Consider the following 21957-nt stretch of genomic DNA (forward strand, 5'->3'; position numbering starts at 1 on the left):
TGCTAAAAGTGGACTGGGTAGTTACTTGTAGATCTGAGGGAGTTTTGCCAGAGCAAATTAACGTAGAATCATCTGCATATTGTATGCAACTGGCATCAGGAATAACTGTATGGAGATCATTGATAAAGATGGAAAATAATAACGGCCCTAAAATAGATCCTTGCGGGACTCCCAATGTATTGGGTAGTAAGTTAGAGAGTTTAGTCTGCCATAAAACTGCTTGTTTTCTACCGGAGAGGTAGGAAACAAACCATTGTACAGCAGTATTGTCAAGGCCGAGAGAGGGCAAAGTATTAACTAGAAGTTTATGATCCACAATATCGAAGGCTTTTGACAGATCTTTAAAATGCGTAATCCTCTAGGGACTACTTGTCTCTGGATACATACTTCAAAATGCATGCGTTGGAATTGTAGATGCTTTAGTTTGAATAGATCCACTTCTATCGCATTTAAAGTAGACAAAAGTTCCTCTTTGTCCAGTCCAACTTCTGATGTCTCTCCCGTGCTGCCGTTGTCCTCATAGGAAGCGAGGGGATTACCACGTTCACGTAAACACTCAGCAAAACGCTGAGATGTGGAATTCGTCGCTTTTGTAGTGTCATCGGATCTTCCGATAACTTTGTGCGTTCTCTTGATGACATAAGGAAGTTCAACAATATCAGAACTGATATCAGCCATGTTTCCGTTGAATAAAGAATATATATAGGTTCATAGGTTGGTACTAGGCTATCAGCCCTAGGGCCTATACAAGCCTAGCCATAACAATTCCCTGGCTATTTCTTCCCACATTATTTACTTTCCTGGACCCCTGTCTAGCAGGGCAACTGACGTGATCCCTGGGGTGAATTTCCTCCTTTATATAACAAAAACGGAATAAATGACTCCTGTAATCAAAGACGAAGCATAAAAGTAAGATAAAACAGATGATAGGAGTCAAAACACGGCTGAGGCAATCAACTGTCCCTTTGTAGAAATACTCTGTGCATATAAATCCTCTGGAATAAACTGCAGCGTTAAAATCAGAAATGATTTATTAAATGACAGAATGAGTTAGTGCTTTCACCTTAGATGGCTTCTTCAGACTCGGAATACAAAAATACAAAAACCCTGACAGTTTAAATAGTCAAAAGAGCGGGAAATTCAAATAATCAGCAGCAATAATTAGATGTAATAAAATGAAACAACACAATCACTCTCTTAAAGAAAAAACATGGTAGCAACTAACTACATAATTAATTAGACTCTAATAATGACTGCATATACACATAAAAACTGTATTTAAAAGCTATATTTATACATAAACTTTCAGTTTCTTCATTTTCAAAAAAGGTTTAACAGAGAGCGTAGTATTAAGGCCTGGTGGAATGTCAGATCTAAACCTTAATATCCAAATGTTCTCCCTGCTTGCTGTGTTTCATACATCCAGTTACCAGATACAATTACCATTTTAAAGTGAATGGTGACTGTTTTACTTGTAATGTGGTCTATTTGGCCGTTTGTCAACGTTGTGGGTCATTCTATGTTGGCAAGACCAATAGACGCTTGAAGGACCGGATACGTGAGCACCTTTACGGCATTAGGATGTTACAGAAGACCAATGCCCTAGCCAGACATGTCATGGAGTGTGGTATTAACCACACATTCAAGTTTAAGATTATTGAGCAAGTACATGTCAATGCTGGGGGAGGGGACATCAGGAATCACACAGCAAGCAGGGAGAACATTTGGATATTAAGGTTGAAGTTGTCTTTAAATTTGGGCCACTGTCCTCAGAAATGTGCAAAATATTGCCCTTCTGGAGTAACCCTTGCTACTATGATTCAGTGTTTTCAGCCTTCATTTCTAGTATGGTAAGGATATTAATAAATGCTTTTTCACAGTCATCATCATATCAATATTTTAAAATGTCATATTTTGCTAGTTTTCCTTTCAGTATATGTTTGTGTTTTACACAGCACTGCATACTTTTGAATTAACTGCTTGTGGAATTATATGGCTTGCATTTAAAACCAGAATTTTCAGCATTGTAGTATGCCCATTGTACTGTTAGTCATAAGATTCTGCACCTTAGAAGGTTGAGTGTCAGTACTGTATTTTTTCATGTGTTAACATCTCACTCATTCTCTAGTCTGTTTTTTGTTCCATTTGTTGTCACAGATTTTGTTGGTTGTAATATAATTAGTGTCTTCATTATACCCCGTGATTACCCTGAATTAGTTTGATTACCCTACTGCATTAATTGATACCTTCCCCTATAAAATTTTAAGTTAAAATTTATGTTTGGACTTGTATACAAACTAACTGCAGCAATCATGCATGCTCACTCCCTGGCTGCACTCTCAAAATGGCACTAGGAATGGCATGTGCCTGACATTTAGATGTACACACTCAGTCCTTGACATGCCTCTTAAAGACAGAGCAAGCAGCATGTGCACTGTGATCTGCATCCTCCCTCTTTAAATGAAACATGCAATGTTATGAATCTATTTGGCATGCTGATATCACAGACAATACTTTACCATACATTTATACAAGACTAGGTACATATATAAACGGTTAAGTCCAAGTTGCTGCGTATTTCACACTGGGCCTGGATATTCATCCATATCATGTGACATAAAACTGGGAATTGGACTTCGCAACTGGAGCTGTCTCTTCAAAATGTTCACTCTTAGAAGTATTTGGAACATATTCAGGAATGGAATCAGAGGTTGGAATACTCTCTGGGTGGGAATAATGTTTGGTTCACTCTGAGATCTAGAGTCTATGTCATAAGGATAATGTTGCGATGATGATTCTGGTATACGAAGATGTCTGCGGTTTCTCCTGTATTCCACAGCCTCAGATTCTACAAGGTAGGAACTCTGCTTGGCACATATACCTGTAAACTTGACCAATCTGGTCAAAACCTTTCCCTGTTTGTATTCTCACTGTCTCTCCTTTCCTCAACGAAGAAATCTGCTCGACCTATCATAACTGGACTTCTGGATAGAATGCTTCTTGAACAATTGAGCCTTGATGGTTTTACTGCTCTTAGCTTTAGGCCTCACTAAACTGGAGCTAATAGGTAGTGTAGTTCTGGTTTGGCTGGAAAGAAGTCTTTGAGTAGGTGAACCGAGAATATTATCACAACCATGCAAGCTTACCTAGCGCAAGTAAACACCTGCCCAACATGGGACTTATATCCTTTCTCCATTGTAGTGCAATCCCAGAGTTGGTGCATACAACTAGGGGTGGGGGCATAGCCCCCAACCTAGGTGAGTTTTAAATAGTGTGGTGTGTCTTAGTGTTTTGTTGTGCGGGTGTTTACTTGCCCTGAGTAAACTTATGTGGTTCAGTATTTCCTGGTTCGCGATTGTTGTCTTAGGATTCTCATCTTCGTGCTTGTGGGATTTCGGGAATACAAAGTAGACCCATGTGAATGAGAAGGACACAGGAATGGTGAGGATGGAGGGAGTAGATATGGCGAAGGTGGATGAGTTTAAATACTTGGGATCAACAATTCAGAGTAATGGTGTGTGGAAGAGAGGTGAGAAGAGAGTGTGGGCATGGTGGAGTGGGTGAAGAGGGTCAGGAGTGATTTGTGACAGACGGATACCAGTAAGAGTGAAAGGGAAGGTCTACAAGATGGTTGTGTGGCCAGCTATGTTATATGGGTTGGAGATAGTGGCAATGACGAAACGACAGGAGTCAGAGCTGGAGGTGGCAGAGTTAAAGATGTTACGATTTGCATTGGCTGTGATGAGGATGGGCAGGATTAGAAATGAGTAATTAGGGTCAGCTCAGGTTGGATGGTTTGGAGACAAAAGCCAGAGGGGTGAGATTGTGTTGGTTTAGACATGTGCTGAGGAGAGATGATGGGTATACTGGGAGAAGGATGCCAAGGATAGAGCTGCCAGGTAACCGGAAAAGAGGAAGGCCTATGATAAGGTTTATAGATGTGGTGAGAAAGGACATGCAAGTGGTTGGTGTGACAGAACAAGATGCAGGGGACAGGAAGAAATGGAAATGGATGATCTGCTGCAGCGACCCCTAAAAGGAACTGCCAAAAGAAAAAGAAGAGTGCAGAATTCATACTAAAAAGTACAAAAGACTTGGACCCTAAATGAAAGACTGGCACATTTAAAGCACACGTTTGGGTAATGGACAGATTAATACTTTCATTCCAGTCTCATCTCAGTTGTTTCCAGTATAGTACAGTCTCATCAATTCTTACAAGGAAAAAAAGTAATCTGGATGATGTGGGGAACCGAGGAAAGGAGGAACACTGGGGTTGCCGACCGAGGGTTAGCAAGAGACGAGGTATACTTTGGAACGATAGGGCTCCCTTCCACCTCACAGCACAGGTCTATTTCCACATATCTGAAGTTAGATTGCGGTAATAGCGTTATTTCCTTCCATTCAACCGTAAAAACAGATTCATTTTTACGGAGTAGTAACAAAAACGAGTAAAATTTGCAGAGTCATTTCATGCTCCATACTCATGGGACCTACACTAAAAGCAGAACCTTCTTTGCGAAGGTTAATTGGCTGAGTAGCGTATTTTGTGAATTTCAATTGGCTAGAGATGATGCAATGCTGTTACTAAGCAGTCCTCCTGACTTTTCTAAGGATTGCAAAAAAAAAAGAAGGCCGTCGGGCGATGCCTCACTATACTTGGACTGTCTATAATGTTCTATGAAATCGTTGCGCGTTTTATTTATTTATTTTTTTTGTTAAGCAATGCATTAATTCTTTCCAATACGTTCTTGAACTAAATAGACTTTTGGGCAATCCAGTTTTGTTGCCCGCCTCTTCCGTTAAGTGATTTGTTTATTTGCTGAGTCACAAAGCCATAGAAATATATTTGGAACTATTTACTAACTAAATATTATTCCGCGGCACATAGTTATAAATACAGGCAAACAGCTACTTATCTGGAGTTTATCCATTGCGTACGCTGAAAGTATCTGTTTATCTGGTGTGTTCTTGGTAAGGTTTTTTTTTGTTTTAAAAATTATACGCAAGTTTAGTTGTAAGAAATAGAAGTGTTAAACTTAGTTTAAATTTGGATTTTGTTTGAAACGAGCTCTTATAATGGAAATCACGTAATACTAGGTTTTATGAAATCTTTGTGAATGTTTAACGAGTGAATTTGGTCGTAGTGGTTTTTTTTCCGCACTTTCTGAAAATTAGTGTAGTAAACTGTCTTTTCGTTTGCTGGTTGCTGTTATGAAGCACTGAAGCTTTTGTGTAGAAGTTAAACTACTTGGCGGTTTTATTTCCTGAAAGTGCTTTAAGCATTTTAAAACGTTTCTAATTCGTTCAGGGCGCCATTTCAACTGGGTGGCAAGGCCTTGGGCGATGTTGAAACTCGCGTAGGTTATCCTGAATTATAGGCTTGAGACTTTATTTGAAAGTGTCGATCGTTTTGTTCCTTTTTCGTTGAGGCTTTTTTTTCTGTGGGAGTGTTTTTCGTTTCTGTTCTAACCGTGATTGCAGCTTTCATTTTAGAACTCTGTAATTCGGTAACAGCGTTCCTGTGGGTTTGGCTGGAATGAAAATGCGCTTTAAGAACTGTACAATTGTTATCTTGGCGGAATCTGGGCTGGCCGGGCATGTTAACAGTACTGGTATCAACATTAGACTGCATATACTGACGTACAGCTGTTTATTTCTTAAAGCAGGAAACTACCCCACCCCCACATTATTGCTCCTGATTAAGACGAATTCCGGCGAGCCTCGCGATTGCGACTTGCCGTGGGTCGTCACTAGTGAATGACGTACACTTTCATTTAATGTTCCACTCGTTAACTGAGTGGCACTAACATTTTAGTTGTAAAAACTAAATGGGGCGAGGGCGGTTTGGTTTCTTCCAGGTTTGCTAAGACTGTCTCTTTTGGCTTTTCCCGGTTAGGGACCGCCATAGCGTAACTCCGGCCCGCTCACGATTGGCCGTGGATTTTTACGGTGCCGAGCCTGACGCCCAGCCTTCAACGAAGGCGCACCTACCTGCATGTCTTTAAAGTCACCCGACAACGAATTATAAGTACGACGTAGGTTAATACCGTATGAAATGATAAAGTGCTTTGTTTTGCAACCCTATCGGATGCGCAGTAGCAGGGGCCGCCCATACATTTTTGTAAAACAGCTTCATCCATATGAATATTAATTCGGGATTGCCAGATGAACCATTAATTTGCATGTTGCTTATTTTGAATATGAAGTATATGTACTTCACTCTGTGCGGTAACGGCAGTAGTTGCGTGCAGGTAATCGGAGTAACATTTTTTTGTAATATTTTATTTGCTTTGTTTGTAATTGTGAAAAGGGGTGCGTTTATTGCCCATGTTATAACTTTGGGGCTTGTATTGCCCCATCGCGATTTTCGCGCAGGAACGGGCGTGGCCAAATGACATGTTAGGCCAGTGTGACGTTGCTTGGAAAACATGGCTGAGTTGACAAGCCATGCAGATTCAGTGCCATGATTGTTTGTCGGTGTTCATTCTCTGAACGTTTTTAAGAGGCTACATTGTTTTTATGGTATCTACAGCAACATGATGCATGTGATCCGTCTTGCCGGGTTATCAGAAGGCACCCCCAACCCACACGGACTGTTAAAACATTAAATTAAAACGCGTTCCTTTTGTGAATTTATCCACTCTTTCCGTACGTAAAACCTTTATAATACAGTTAGGAGTGTACCCTAACCCGTAAGTTTTGTTTTTCAAAAGAAATTTTCTGTGCGAGCTCAGGCATAAAGCCATAAGATACTTTGTGGGCGCAACAGGAATCCTGCAAAATTAGCAGCTCTTAGTGCGACATTTACAAAAGTAACAAAAGCATTTGAAACGTAAACACCGAAGTACTGTGAAGTTTCATCCTAACAACTTTATAAACCAACACGACACACTTTATCTTAAATATTATCTCGTGAAGTGTCACAAAGCAGGAAGAACGCATTTAATTTAAAAACTTGTAGCAAGTATACGTAATTTCACTAACTGTAAAAAAGCAACTCCCCCCATTGAAATGGATGAAAATTCAACATGTAACATGGTTGACTTTCTGTTAACTTGAAGGTTGAGCAAACTATTTAGTCTTAAGATTTAATATATAAGCGAGAAAAGGCTTTGTATTGATGATTATAACGTTTAGCATACTGATTTTTCTGCCGATGGTCTTCCGATGTTTATTCAAAGTATTTCTAAATATAAACTTTATACGCAGTGCTGGGCGGGGTTTGGGCGGTCCTTGCTACTGCGCTTCTGATGGGGTAATGTCCCAATACAAAACCTAACTGGCCTTTGCTTCCAAGACGCGGTTTTTTTGGTGTACGACTACAATATTACCCTTTCAAAAATAACGATGGAAATATGCCAATTTTAATTCGTTAAATGGTCTTCTTAAAGCAAAATTATGTTCACTAATATCCAAAGCTCAGTGTCTTGCCGTTTTGGAGTATTCGTGAAGTAGAACTATGGGTGTTTTTGTTGGATGGTCGGGGTTGCTACTGCACATCTAGAGGATGCTCTCTGTTTCAGCCACGAGTGCTAATTGATGTAAAAACGCTTTTTCAGGCATATGAAGCGTAAATAACACTAGGCGGTTTGCCCTGACGCTATAATACCGGCGATAATGGAGAACACTGCAAATTGCATTAAAGAATGAAGTTGCCATTCTTGATTACGTCACAAGTTTGCGAGCCAGGCCAATAAGGACTACGTCCAACTTAAAAAAAAATTTTCCAGTGCGTTGGTATTGAGAGAAACTGGGTGTAGTCCATTGGAGGCGTGTGCTAGTATCTAGTATTTATACAGGTGGGGTTGGGGTACCAGATTCCGTCCAATGTTTACACTACTGTTGCTATGGCTAGTTTAGTGTCAGTCCCTCTGTTCCTCTGTTGCACGTCTTTTGATGCGAACATGAGACGTGCAAATTCTATACAAGATGACACAATGGATCTGGTTTGGGACTGCCTAAAAGACACGTTTTCTTTGCGACTCCTGGTGGCTGTTGCTGATGGCTGTTGCAGAGTAGTTTTGCAGTGGTTAGTGAGTAGCTACCATCTTGTTCCACCTTTTGGATGTTGGGGGGGGGGGGGCTTTAGGAGGCTATGGTATTGGTGGGCCTGATGTGTTTAACTTGGTGTTTCAAGTATAGATTTTAATTTGGTGTTTCAGGTATAGATTCAAGTATAGATTTTAATTTGGTGTTTCAGGTATAGATTTAGCTAATCTGTAAAGGAATTACTATTTTAGAACACCTAATATAATGGAGGAATAGTACTTTAAGATGCTACTGTTGCTGGACCCTGTAGATTTATGGGTGAAGTAGTTTAAGGTAAACTCTACCTTAGAACTCAAAACATATTTTTTTCATTGTATCTTTGAGCTATTTCAGTGCCTTAAAATCACTCCCAAGTGCTTCTCTTACAATTTGAATGCGTTTCTCTTCGGGCCTGCCTTGGTGACGTGATCTTACCTTCCTTCCCAGAATACATTTCAAGTCCTCTTTATATGACTCGTGACAGACATAAGGAAGTGGTGCTGTTTTCTCATGCCATTAAAATATGGCAGGACTGTGGAGCACTGTCGTCTAAACACCTGTGTTTACCTGACTGAGCCTCCTTTATCTGTCTGCTAGAGCTTGTTCTATGCTATAAATAGTTGTTGGCAACTTTGCAGCAAAAGAAAGCAGATGAAAATTTTTTGGAGTCTTTTGTAGCGTGACAAACTTAATAAACCCTCCCCCATACACTCGGCTGAGGTGTGAAAACTCACTGCAGTAAATAATCCTTGCTGTACATTTATTTGTGACAAATAGTATGACTAAACTTAGTCTGTTTACTACTACCCAATACCTTCAGTGGGAGGATTTCTCTCTCTCGAGTGATGCATACTTAAAATGTCCTTTACTAGTTCCTCAATTGTTTGTCATTCTGTTTCATATTTATACTTTGGTAACCAGGAAGGTGAACTGGTCTCGGGACCCTTTTCAGCCACAGCATAAGCTACACTGGCAAAGATGATTATTAAATGCACTTATCAAGACAAATACTGACAAAAGACATTAACCAAGATTACATGTGGAACACGTAGCCAATGTGTGACAGTGACAAAGTAATTCATTGAGCAACATTTACTAGAATATACATTAGTAATGCTTAACTATACTGTGTATTATAATTAATTGTCGCCTCACAGTAAAACACTGTCCGGATCGATTCTCAGCTAGATCGTCTTCTGCGTGGAGACATGTGTGAATGGGTGTTACTTCGTTAAAGGTTGTGTCAGAGCTGGTAACTCTGCACGTAAATATCAACTACCAATCATTAGCGGACTGGAGTTCCGCTGTGGTGACCCCTAACCCGGGACAAGCCGAAAGACACAAACAGATGCACACTGCACGTGTTTGTTTCTGTATGTGTATAAAGTACATGTGTACAAAAGCGTGTGGATTTAAACGGTTAAGTACTTCTGATTTCCTCTTAGTGTTATTAATGCAAGGGCAACTTAGTAAATGTATGTTAAATAAGTTCAGCTGTATATTATGGTTGCTGTCTGAATGCAAGGACTGACTTAGTCAGTGGGAATCTCTTGCAGTGGATCTGCATGTACCAGATGTGCTTCCCACTCGAAGGCTGTGTCACAAAGCATAAGACTTTTTTTTGAATAGTATCAGTGCATCTAGTTTATAGGGTTTCCACATGACTGACTCTGCAGTTCTGATCTGTATGTTGGGGGGGGGGGGGCTTGAAAATGGTAAATGCATTTATACTTTACGAGAAATATTTACTGACTTCTAAATGGCACAGAAATCTTTGCTACTACTCAGTTATCTTAACACTAACTATTATAAATAACATTTAAAGCTTATAATTTTAATATTGTGTTGCTACTTGTGTGAATTTGTCTGAAGAGTTGACAATTGCCTTTAAACCCCCGACTGATCTAATTGCTTTGTTTTGCTGTGAAAGGGGAGTATTAAGTTCTCTCATCTGCAATAAAAACAGCGGAAACCATTCCACAGCTTTGTCTTTTTATCGGCTGCTGTGTTCCTGACATTGGCAGGATTAATTACCCATCTAAGATTGACAGCAGTACCTGACAGGGTAATCTACAGTTTTAACTGTGATATGTCATGCAGGTGGAAACAAATTTCTCTACAAAGTAGGTGAGAAGCTGACTTTAAAAAAAAGAAAAAGTAGGTGGGCTTTCCCTTCCTTTGACTCCAATGCAAGGAAGTAAAAGTTTTAAAAAAACTACAAGGAGGTTTCTGGTACATACACAATGCTGGAACCATATTATAGGAAGAAAAACTTAATGATAGAGTTGAACTGTATGAGAGGGTGGAGTTTTCCTTTTAAGGTGCTCAGATGTTGGATTGGTAGAAGTCATGCCGTTGGTGAAAATGTAGGCACAAGTACTGAAATTCCAGGAGATTTAATGTTAAACTATAGTAATCCATAGGTTACTACTGAACATAGTTTTTATTGTATCGCAGAATGAACAAGTGAAGTGCACCTACACCCTAAATCTATCCATCCTCTGACCCTTTTTCCCATATAGTGTCAGGAAGGCACCCCAGATGAGAATTGAACTGGAGAACCCTGTACTGTGAGGTGAAGATGCTAACCACTGCATCATCCTGGTCACTAGCTACACTCTAAATGTAACAAATGTTTTTCTTTCCTTTGGAGTAGTCCTCCCACTTGGTTTTCTCCATTTCCCCAGTGGCATTTTATAGTTAGGTCTACTTCCACTGTACAGCACTTTGGGGCTGAATAAAAATCTCTTGCATTTTTAGGTTCATGAGCGTGTAGTAGGCTAATGGTCCTGAAGCCTTTACAAGCCTAGTCCATAGGATTAACTTGGCATCGTGCCACCTGACATTGGTTCCCAGTGCCTCTGAGTAGAGCCACTGGAGTGATCCCAGAGGTGAATTTTATATTTACCATCCACTCAATGTTTCTCTTGAGGGCCATCGATGTGCTCTGACACGTATGGGAAGTATATTCCATAGCATGGGCAGTCTCCGGGTTATGAACCTGTCCCTCCAGCATGTTCTGTTTGTGGTAATGAGGTTGAGGTCTCTGGAGCGTATGGTGCAGAGGGATTTCTTTAGATGTAGCATTTCTAACAGCGTAGTCAGACTTAGCTTTGTAAGTCGAGCAGAGATAGTCTCCCAAGTAGGTGATGAGAGAATAGTTGGGAGTTATTTTGAGACTAATATAGGATCATCTTTGTGAGGTACTGAGGCCTGTCCAGTTGTTGCAGGTTGGGTGCATGCCAAATGGGCATTGTATTCTATGACTGGCCTAATGGGTAGAGGGAGACTATTACCTTTCTTCCTGGATGTAAAACCCTTAGTAATGGTGGCAATGTGGTGGTATTGATGTCAACCTGTGTTTCCAGATCTCAACTCCTGTGTCCAGTGGACTGCAATTGATGTGGTAATTCAAGGGAACAGTTCCCGAAGGTGGTGACGCATTTTTTTGGCATTGGGCTTAATGCCATGGTTCTGACCTCAATCTGCCTCAATGAGGCTTTTCTGCAGGATGTCAACGTCACTTGGAGTAATAGCTCCCAACTTGCAGTAATCTGCCAACTTTGTCAGCTGGAGTCCCTTTGTGTTGGCTTGGACTTCTGATACGTAGATACAAACAGGAAGACTACCCAGGACTGGACCCTGTGGGACTCCACTTGTGACTTGTTGGAGGTCTGACTTGGAGTCTGCTACTTTCACACTGTGGGTTCAATCTGTGAGTTAAGATTGCAACCCACCCAGTGAGGTCAATGCCTGGATGGTGAGTTTTTCTAGGATTCCTGAGTGGGGAATGGTGTCAAAGGCCTTGGCCAGGTCAAGGTAGGCTGTATGAGCCACCTTGCCTTCATCCACAGCTCTGGTGACTTGACTCCCAAGTTGACCATGTTGAGCAGACATGATCTACCCTTCACAAAACCAAACTGTGGGATCCAGAGTTAAGATTCCGTATATCCTTGTTTGTCATTGATACATTCCATAGCTTTGTATACCAGACTTGTCCAAGTTGACCATGTTGAGCAGACATGATCTACCCTTCACAAAACCAAACTGTGGGATCCAGAGTTAAAAGATTCCGTATATCCTTGTTTATGTCATTGATGCATTCCATAGCTTTGTATACCAGACTTGTCAGGCTAATGGGGTGATTCCCAGGGTCTGTAGTCACTCCTCCTTTGTGGAGACAGAGGGATGATTGTAGTAGTGCCCATTTGGTAAGGACAAAGTCTGAGGTGAGGCTGTGAACAGGGCACAGGTGTAGTGCCAGTTCACTATGGTTTTCTTGGCCTTGGGCAGCGTTTTTAACCTGTGCGGCAGTAGTACTGGGAGCCTGGCAATCTACTGGTATTGTGATTGATCCTTTTGTGGGGGGTGAAGTTGACACACAATCTGTCAGCCACTATATTGGCAGTATCTGTTGGCTCAGTATAGGAGGTACCATTGTGCAGTAGCTCGGAACAAATATAGGTATTGCTGTGCAGATTCTTTACATAACTACAGAAGGCCTTATGGTTGTCTTTACTATCTTCTGCAGTTTTGTTTTCATAGCTAGCTTTAGAGGATTTGATGAGGGAGCTCAAGTTTTGTTGAGGCTGATAAGGTGAAGTCCCAAGACTGAAAAAAAACTCCCTTATCCTGAATCAGACGGGATAGGGAAGCGCACCTTTGCATCAGCGACCTTGGCTATCAGGTCCCTGAATTATATGGCACACTTTACCAGGCTTCAAAGAGATTTAATTTCTACTCAAGACTATTTTTGATGCCAAAGAAAACCAGGGACTGGAGACAAATTTTGGATGTGTGTATTGAACAAGTTGAGAGTACAGAAATTTTGGATGGTCACAATAGTCTATCCCCCCCCCCCCCCCCCCCGAGTGTTCACAAAGTGCATGGCAGTAGTCACAGCTCACTTTGACTACAAGGATTCCGGGTGTTTCCATACCTAGACTGGCTCATTTCCACCCACACCAGACATCTGTTGGAAGAAGCCCTGGCAATACTCTCTCCTCGCTGCCGAAAGGCTAGGCATAACCATAAACTGGCAAAAATCCAATCTCATCCCAACTTGTTCCACAGAATTCATAGGGGTTCTCTTGGGTACAAAGATTTGCAGAACATCCATTCCAGAGCACAGAATTCTAAGGATAAAGCAACAACTGATTCAAGGGAGAAATCCACAGCTCACTCTGTCCTACAGCTGTTTGGTTCCATGGCAGCCTCCAGGTGCATTCTACAACCTCACAAGTGGTCCCTGAATCCCTTGATAGCGGCAGAAATCTTCCACAGCTGGGGACGTCCTTGCTGTGACCTCTATGCGTCCCCAGCAAACTACAAATGCAGCAACTACTTCTCCTCTATTCCCCTTCTGGGACAGTCACCCAGGGACACTATGCATTCCCACCTTTTCCCCTCATTCCCCAGTTTCTGAAGAAAGCCTGCCTGTTGAAGAGCAAAGTGATCCTTGTAACACCATATTGGCCTAGTCAGATTTGGTTCCCCTTCCTTTGGCCTCACCTGCTAGATCAACCATGGATTCTCCATCCAACCCCAGAGTTTCTCGCTTCCACAGAACCTGATTCATCCCAACTTCGGGACAGCCTGAAGCTCACAGCTTGGCTCCTCCAATTCCCTTGATTGCCAGGCAGAACAATCTCTTTACCAGTACGGGGATGTTATTGCATCTCATAAGTCTTCCACTAGAATTACTTATCTAAGCAAGTGGCAAAGATTTACCTCTTTGCTGAAAGAAAGATTTGCCTGTTGGCTGAAAGAAAAACAAGTAGATCCCTTCTCAGCACTGATGTCTATAATACTAGAGTATCTGGCTGATCTATTTTAGATCAGGTCATCGGCCATTTGGCTGCAGTATCGAATTTCTGTGAGTGCTCAGACTCATGTCAAATTATGCAAGACCTTCATAAAAGTTGTAAATCATTTGAAGCCCCCTTTTACAGAACCTATTCAACCAAGGTGACCTGTCTTTAGTTCTGCAAGCTCTGACAGTGCCATCCTTCAAACCAGCTTCTTGGGGCTTGATATTTGTCATGGAAAACCTTGTTTTTGGACGCCATTACTTCTACCAGACATATCTCTGAGCTTCAAGCTTTATGCATATAGTCCAAACTTGATTTTTCAGAGATAATGTCTGAGAACTAACCCTTCATTTCTGCCAAGTGATATCTGAAATGTCCATTAATCAAACCATTGGATTGCCAGTTTTCTTTCCCAATCATTCAAACAGAGGAGAGTATTGCCTTCATACCCCAGATATTCACAGGCAAATCAGCTTCTACTTACAGGACTAGGTCTGCTCGTAAATCTCACCAGTTATTTTTGGTCTGTTCTGGACCTAGATTAGGATCTGCTATTGCTAAGGTCACATTAGCTGGATGGTTGAAGGACTGTGATCTTCATTTATACACAACATAATATCCCATTGCCTACTACCATGAAGGCTCATTTGACAAGGTCTGTGGCAACTTTTGCTGCCTTCCATGCCAGAGCTTCTTTACATGACATCTGTGCAGCTGCAACTTGGGCTACGCCTCATACCTTCATCAATCATTACAAATTGGATTTGGCCTCTGGGGGAAGAGCATCTTTTGGTTCTATGGTGCACAGGAATGTCCTTCCATGGAAGCCTCCCAGGTAAAGAGGTAGCTGGGGGTGCTCTCCCATATTTGAGGAATGAATATAGCAAAATAACCCACGCCTGGGTGTGGGTAATGCTGGATTTACCCACGGTTGGTGTGGTTTGGTCCTGAGGGTGAAGCCAGAGGGACCAAACAAAGCCAACCGTGGGCAAATACAGCATTACCCACAACCAGAAGTGGGTTATTGCTATTATACCATGACATTATTTAAGAAAAGAAATTATTACTTGGCATAGTATAATGCCTGTTAACTGCCCTTCCGCAGATGTCTGGCATCCGCGGCAGTTTTGCAGTACATCAGAGCTGTGGGCAAAAGCAACGGAGAAAGCAAGATCTCCATTGCTTTTTCTTTTTACTGTTTTTGCCATGTTAAATGGGTTTAACATAGCAAGACTGTTTCAAAATAAGCAACGGAGATGTCCGTTGCTTATTTTAAAACTTGTCTCGCTATGTTAAACCCATTTAACATAGCGAAACAGTAAAAAAGCAACTGAGATCTTGCTTTCTCCGTTGCTTTTTTTTTTAAAACACTATCGCTATGTTAGATGGGTTTAGCATAGCGAGACAGCTTTAAAATAAGCAACTGAGATCTCTTGCTATGTTAAACCCATTTAACATAGCGAGACAGTGTTTTAAAAGTAGAGTTATACTAATGGAAAGTCCGGGCGACCGGACCTTTTTCCATTAGTATAACTCTATTTACAGTGTGCACACTGGCCAATCAGTGTGCACGTTTTTGGGGGGGTCATGGTATGAGGATTAACATCAGATAAAGATGTCTTACCATAACTTTCCATCTGTATTGTTTCTCGTTCAGTCATAATGACCCTCCCTCCTTCCCCCTCCTGTGGCTTCTAGTGGATCTCAGTCCAGTTCTCTTTGGTCATTTGACCAGAGGTAGCCTCTACCTTCTGACTTGCAAACTCAATGAGGTAACGGGAAGAGGAATTCTGGGTAAGAGTTTAGCTTGAGCGTTTGTAGCTGACGCCAGCTTGGAAGATAGCTGGCTCTGTTCCAAGGTCTGAACAGATACCCATACATAATGACAAAGCGGATCAACAATACAGATGGAACATTATGGTAAGGCATAACTCTTTTTTTCTAGTAGCAGTCACCTCATCGAGGAGTATCTGATCTCGAACCATGTACTTTGTGTTTGGAAGGCAAACAAGTTAACCATAAGGCCACCCTCCCAATACCAAAATCCACACTGATAGGGTGTACCTTTGTACTGACACTTCTTTCTTGCCCAAGGTCATCTATTGACCTGCCGGTTTTCTTCAGGAAAACGGACCAGTTGTGGCCTTCGCAAGACCTGGATTGGGTAAAACTGTTTTGAAAGTGACTTTATCCTCTTGGCTTGGAAACATTGCCTTTTTATCTACCAACAGGGTAAGCTATCCTTACCTTCAAGAATAAAGGCTGATTCTACCAGCTTTTCATTCCAGAGCCTCTATGGATGATGCATTGCGCAGCAGCTACTTGGGCAAGACCTCATACCTTTATATCTCATTACAAATTGGATTCTGTCTCAAGGAGACTAGCATCTTTTGTTTCTATGGTGCTCAGGAATATCCTTAGGGTCACCCATAACATTCCATCTGTGTTGTAGATCTGTGTTCATTCATTACTTCCATAGGTAGGTATTGGGGCCTATATAAGCCTAGCCAAAAGTGTACCCTGGCTTTCGCCACCCAATAGAATTATTTTCCTGTGCCCCTGTCGAGCAGAGCCACAGAAGTGATCCCCGGGGTGAATTTCCCATCTCCCATTCAAGAGTGCTAATGAGGAGCTCTGTTTGACAGTCTGTTCCAGAGTGTGGCCCTCCTTCCCCCTGCCTGGACTCGTGGTGGACTTTAGAACTCCTGGTTGGGGTATTTGCTCAGACAGAGCCTCCTATTTTTTCTATTGCATCTTTTATCTAGGTTGGGCAAACCCTGTCTGGAATAATTAGAGGGGCATTGTGAGTATGTTCTTGGCTGAGAGTTTTTGGCTTGCTCGAGCTGGGAAACAGATGTATCTGAACAGAGGTCTATCTGTAATGAATGAAGAAAAGATCTACAACACTAATGGAATGTTACTACTTTTTTTAACACTTATTTTGCCCACTGGATTTATGGGGTTGTTCCTTGATTTATATAGGTGTTGTGTGCGCATTTGTTTTAACGATTGTGTATGCATTGGTGTTAGTTTCCATAAATGTGGCCTGGATTTATGGGGTTGTTCCTTGATTTATATAGGTGTTGTGTGCGCATTTGTTTTAACGATTGTGTATGCATTGGTGTTAGTTTCCATAAATGTGGCCATTCCCAAAGCTATGGGAACTTGGCTGGGTGCTGCTCATAGTATGTCAGCAGCAAACACTATACCTTAACTGCTTAATTTGCCAAAGTATTGTGATGCTAGCCTTGCAACTTTTTACTGATGTGGTTTGGCAGCACTGTTTTGCTTGTTTTAATTTGGTATGGAGAGATCTGTCTGTTGGCCATTAGCTTATGAGCTGTAAGTGAGGCAATAAGCCCTGCACACAAACTTGCTGACCAAAATGTTCCCCTTGGTTACCATGAAGGCTTTCTCTGCCGGAGTGGTTCCATGCTGCCCCTTTTTTTAAGCAGGATTTCAGCTGCTTGAGTGATCGTCCTTTGGGAATGTCACCAGAAGTAATGCCAACTGCTCCCTTGCTGGCTGCCATGGTTACAGCGTATTGCATCTGCTTTCATTGTGGGCATCCTTTGCAGGGCTTCATCTTAGATTTTTCAGTGGATGCTAGAGTACAGTGGTGTTTAGTATTTCACAACTCTCTTCACTTGGTTTCCAAAGCTTGCCCAGCCTTACAAATGATGTCTGCACATTGTGATCCTGGCCATAATCAATTGCCCATTGGCAGTAGTTGGAACTTTGAGTCTACCTTCAGTTTTTTTGATGGTGTGTAAAGGTGGAGAGAACAGGCTTAATCACTGCTGAGGGTGGGTGCTCAGGTTTCTAAAATTAAACTCTACAAATGGGTAGAAATGTGGCAATTAATGGTCACTGCAGGCAACAGTATTGAAACGTGCCTGTAACCTTGGGACATTGAAATAGTTGTGATGCTCCACAATGTCAATGCAGTGGATTAGCTAAGTTAATGCAAATCTGTTTAAGTAGCTTGATTCTTCAACATTCATTTCTCTGCAGTGGCTGTAGTCACTTCACTGGCAACTGCTAGAGTCCCTGAAAGTGAGTACTTTTCCAGTGGCCTCACTATTACAATCGTGCTACAAACAAATTAAAATATTGACCGCAAAAGTTAGGGTGTATTCACTATAGTACATAAAGTCTTCTTGAAGCCATAATAGATGGTTGAGGAGGTCCTAGTTCTGGAGAGGCATGTTGCAGGGGGTGGGGGCCACAGGCAACAGATTGAGACCAGTTGTGGTGGGCTAACTCATGGAAGCAGTTTAGACTAGACCCCCTGCTTGCACACTGGGTATCCCTTTGAGTACACTCAATGTTATGTTGGCCAATGCATCACATCCAGGCCAGCAGGGTTGCCCATTTTGTACACACTTCATCTTGAGACTTGCCACAGTGTGGTCATCTTTAATGTGAATTTGCATCTCCATTTGACTTTATTAGAAATATCTCTTCAAAAGTGGATTTTATCCTAAAACTTACTGGTATAGATTTTTTTATCCGATTACCTCTCATATTTTTTCATAATTGCCCTTTCCAGGAGACTGCATTTCTTTGTATTCAAGTGCATTGTCTCACTTGTAATTCTCACATTGCCATTGTTCTGGATTATTTGGCAGCCACTTATTCCCCTCCTTGACTTTCTATTTTCATGTCCCTGTCAAGTCTGCATTTCCTTGTTCTGTACTGCTAGGTTGTAATTTTAACTTTGTGTAGTTGATGTGCAAATGTTGAGTGCAATTCTGCAGTTTGTAGCCAGTCAAGTTTGCAGTTACAGATGTACCTCTTGTTGAAGTAAGGTGTTCCACATGATTTAACACTTTACAGTTCATCAGTTTCATTACTGATCAAGTCTGAACAGGTGCCCCTTTTCAGCATAGGTTTGGGGAAGAGCTCCAGAGTATTACAGAAACATTAAGAAAATTTGATAACATTTGCATTGCTTTTGGACAGTCTCTCTAAGGAGGGTATCGGACCAAATTTTGCCATATGTGCTTAACGTTTGAACTTTAAAAGCTTTTTGTTTTCTGTGGCAGTCCATAAATTTGGAAGTTTTGGTATGAAATTTAAGGTTCAGTAAAGACTCCTAATCTGATTAAGTTGCAGGGACTCTGTCCACTCAATTCACTGCAGTGCCCCAGTCCAAGTTTTCAAGGCGTTACAGTAACTGTCTTTTGGTATCTATTTCCAGGTGGTATGGCTAATGTTACAAGGAAATATTTTAATTTTTACAGAATTTAGATGCATTTATTTCAATAAGTTGCATTTCATATTTGTAAGCAAAACTACCCAACATAAAAGCTAAAACACTTTTTTTTTTAACCTTCAGGTATAAAAATGCAGATCTTTGTGAAAACTCTGACTGGTAAAACAATCACTCTGGAAGTTGAGCCCAGTGACACCATTGAAAATGTAAAAGCCAAAATCCAGGACAAGGAAGGCATTCCGCCTGATCAGCAGAGGTTGATCTTTGCTGGCAAGCAGTTGGAAGATGGGCGCACCCTGTCAGACTACAATATCCAGAAAGAATCCACACTCCACCTTGTGCTACGTCTGAGAGGTGGTATGCAGATCTTTGTGAAAACCCTCACTGGCAAAACCATCACTCTGGAAGTTGAGCCCAGTGACACCATTGAAAATGTAAAGGCCAAAATCCAGGACAAGGAAGGCATTCCGCCTGATCAGCAGAGGTTGATCTTTGCCGGCAAGCAGTTGGAAGATGGGCGCACCCTGTCAGACTACAATATCCAGAAAGAATCCACACTCCACCTTGTGCTACGTCTGAGAGGTGGTATGCAGATCTTTGTGAAAACCCTCACTGGCAAAACCATCACTCTGGAAGTTGAGCCCAGTGACACCATTGAAAATGTAAAGGCCAAAATCCAGGACAAGGAAGGCATTCCGCCTGATCAGCAGAGGTTGATCTTTGCCGGCAAGCAGTTGGAAGATGGGCACCCTGTCAGACTACAATATCCAGAAAGAATCCACACTCCACCTTGTGCTACGTCTGAGAGGTGGTATGCAGATCTTTGTGAAAACCCTCACTGGCAAAACCATCACTCTGGAAGTTGAGCCCAGTGACACCATTGAAAATGTAAAGGCCAAAATCCAGGACAAGGAAGGCATTCCGCCTGATCAGCAGAGGTTGATCTTTGCCGGCAAGCAGTTGGAAGATGGGCACCCTGTCAGACTACAATATCCAGAAAGAATCCACACTCCACCTTGTGCTACGTCTGAGAGGTGGTATGCAGATCTTTGTGAAAACCCTCACTGGCAAAACCATCACTCTGGAAGTTGAGCCCAGTGACACCATTGAAAATGTAAAGGCCAAAATCCAGGACAAGGAAGGCATTCCGCCTGATCAGCAGAGGTTGATCTTTGCCGCAAGCAGTTGGAAGATGGGCACCCTGTCAGACTACAATATCCAGAAAGAATCCACACTCCACCTTGTGCTACGCCTGAGAGGTGGTATGCAGATCTTTGTGAAAACCCTCACTGGCAAAACCATCACTCTGGAAGTTGAGCCCAGTGACACCATTGAAAATGTAAAGGCCAAAATCCAGGACAAGGAAGGCATTCCGCCTGATCAGCAGAGGTTGATCTTTGCCGGCAAGCAGTTGGAAGATGGGCACCCTGTCAGACTACAATATCCAGAAAGAATCCACACTCCACCTTGTGCTACGTCTGAGAGGTGGTATGCAGATCTTTGTGAAAACCCTCACTGGCAAAACCATCACTCTGGAAGTTGAGCCCAGTGACACCATTGAAAATGTAAAGGCCAAAATCCAGGACAAGGAAGGCATTCCGCCTGATCAGCAGAGGTTGATCTTTGCCGGCAAGCAGTTGGAAGATGGGCGCACCCTGTCAGACTACAATATCCAGAAAGAATCCACACTCCACCTTGTGCTACGTCTGAGAGGTGGTATGCAGATCTTTGTGAAAACCCTCACTGGCAAAACCATCACTCTGGAAGTTGAGCCCAGTGACACCATTGAAAATGTAAAGGCCAAAATCCAGGACAAGGAAGGCATTCCGCCTGATCAGCAGAGGTTGATCTTTGCCGGCAAGCAGTTGGAAGATGGGCGCACCCTGTCAGACTACAATATCCAGAAAGAATCTACTCTGCATTTGGTTCTGCGTTTGAGAGGTGGATGCTGAAGTTATGCACTCTGTTTTTCTTTGCTGTTTGCACTATTTCCTTTATTTTTGCTTTTGGAGAAGACATTTTTGTTTTAATAATAAAGTTCTTTGGAATAAATAGTGTATTCAGAATATTTATTTTGCAGTGTTTTCTTGTGGGGAGGTTGTGTATTCACAAGTCTGAAAATGGGATTTGCTTATTTTGTGATGTGAGCATGTGACCATAGATTAACTGTTTGCTCATGTTCTAGGCTGGTTTGACATCCAGTGTTAGCTGCTGGCCAGCAGTCTTTTTAAATGGTTGGAAGAGCAGGTACAGAACCTTTCAGTTTTGTATCCACAGGCTGCCAAAACTGTTTGGGTTTTTTTTTTGTAATATCTTTGTTTGCCTTTTTAAGATGAATTCTGAAGCAGGCCTCAAGACTTCAATTCTTCATGCGGTTAGTGGTGGTCAGGAGAGAATGCAGAGGGCTTGCTCATGATCTGAACCCCAAGGTATGTGTGCGTGGGGGTGGAGTTGATAGCATTGCGTTCTGTTCCCCGTTTCAGTCGCATCTTAGAACAGTTATTGGGGTAGAGGCAGCAATCCCTAGCAGACTTGGAAATGTCTGGTAAAACACCCTTACTAGCAGTATTTACTGCTACTGAATGTGCTTATTGGCAGAGCAAAGTGTGCATCTTACTAAAGCTGTGTGTTTGTGTAGGTGTCACTTTTGTCTCTTGCTGGTGATAGATGAGCTAGTGGTGACTGGCTTCTCCTGTGTACGGGTAACTTGTCTTTCTACAGGCTTGTCAGTGTTTTTTGTCTCCTGGAGCAGGCTTCTTCAGGAAACTTGTCAGTTGGGCTGTAGCATTATTTAGCTAAAAGAAATCTGTCCTGCATGTTTTGCAGTTAATGGTTACTGGGAACTTGGATTTTAATAACTAATGCATCTTGAAGAGGTTTTTTTAAACAGTGAAATTATTG

General features: G+C 41.9%; 1 protein-coding gene across 1 annotated transcript; it reads left to right on the top strand.

Annotated features, from left to right (window-relative positions):
• The first annotated feature begins 4854 nt into the window (after positions 1-4854).
• On the top strand, positions 4855-21124 carry UBB (ubiquitin B). Its single transcript, XM_044054523.1, is given in 5 exon segments — positions 4855-4971; positions 19180-19801; positions 19803-20027; positions 20029-20478; positions 20480-21124. Coding segments are annotated over 4 exon segments (1818 nt in total). The 5' UTR covers positions 4855-4971; positions 19180-19187; the 3' UTR covers positions 21009-21124.
• Positions 21125-21957: the final 833 nt, after the last annotated feature.

Source organism: Protopterus annectens, chromosome 13.part0 (assembly GCF_019279795.1).
Source record: "Protopterus annectens isolate FY-2018-M chromosome 13.part0, PAN1.0, whole genome shotgun sequence".
Lineage (NCBI taxonomy): Eukaryota > Metazoa > Chordata > Ceratodontiformes > Protopteridae > Protopterus > Protopterus annectens.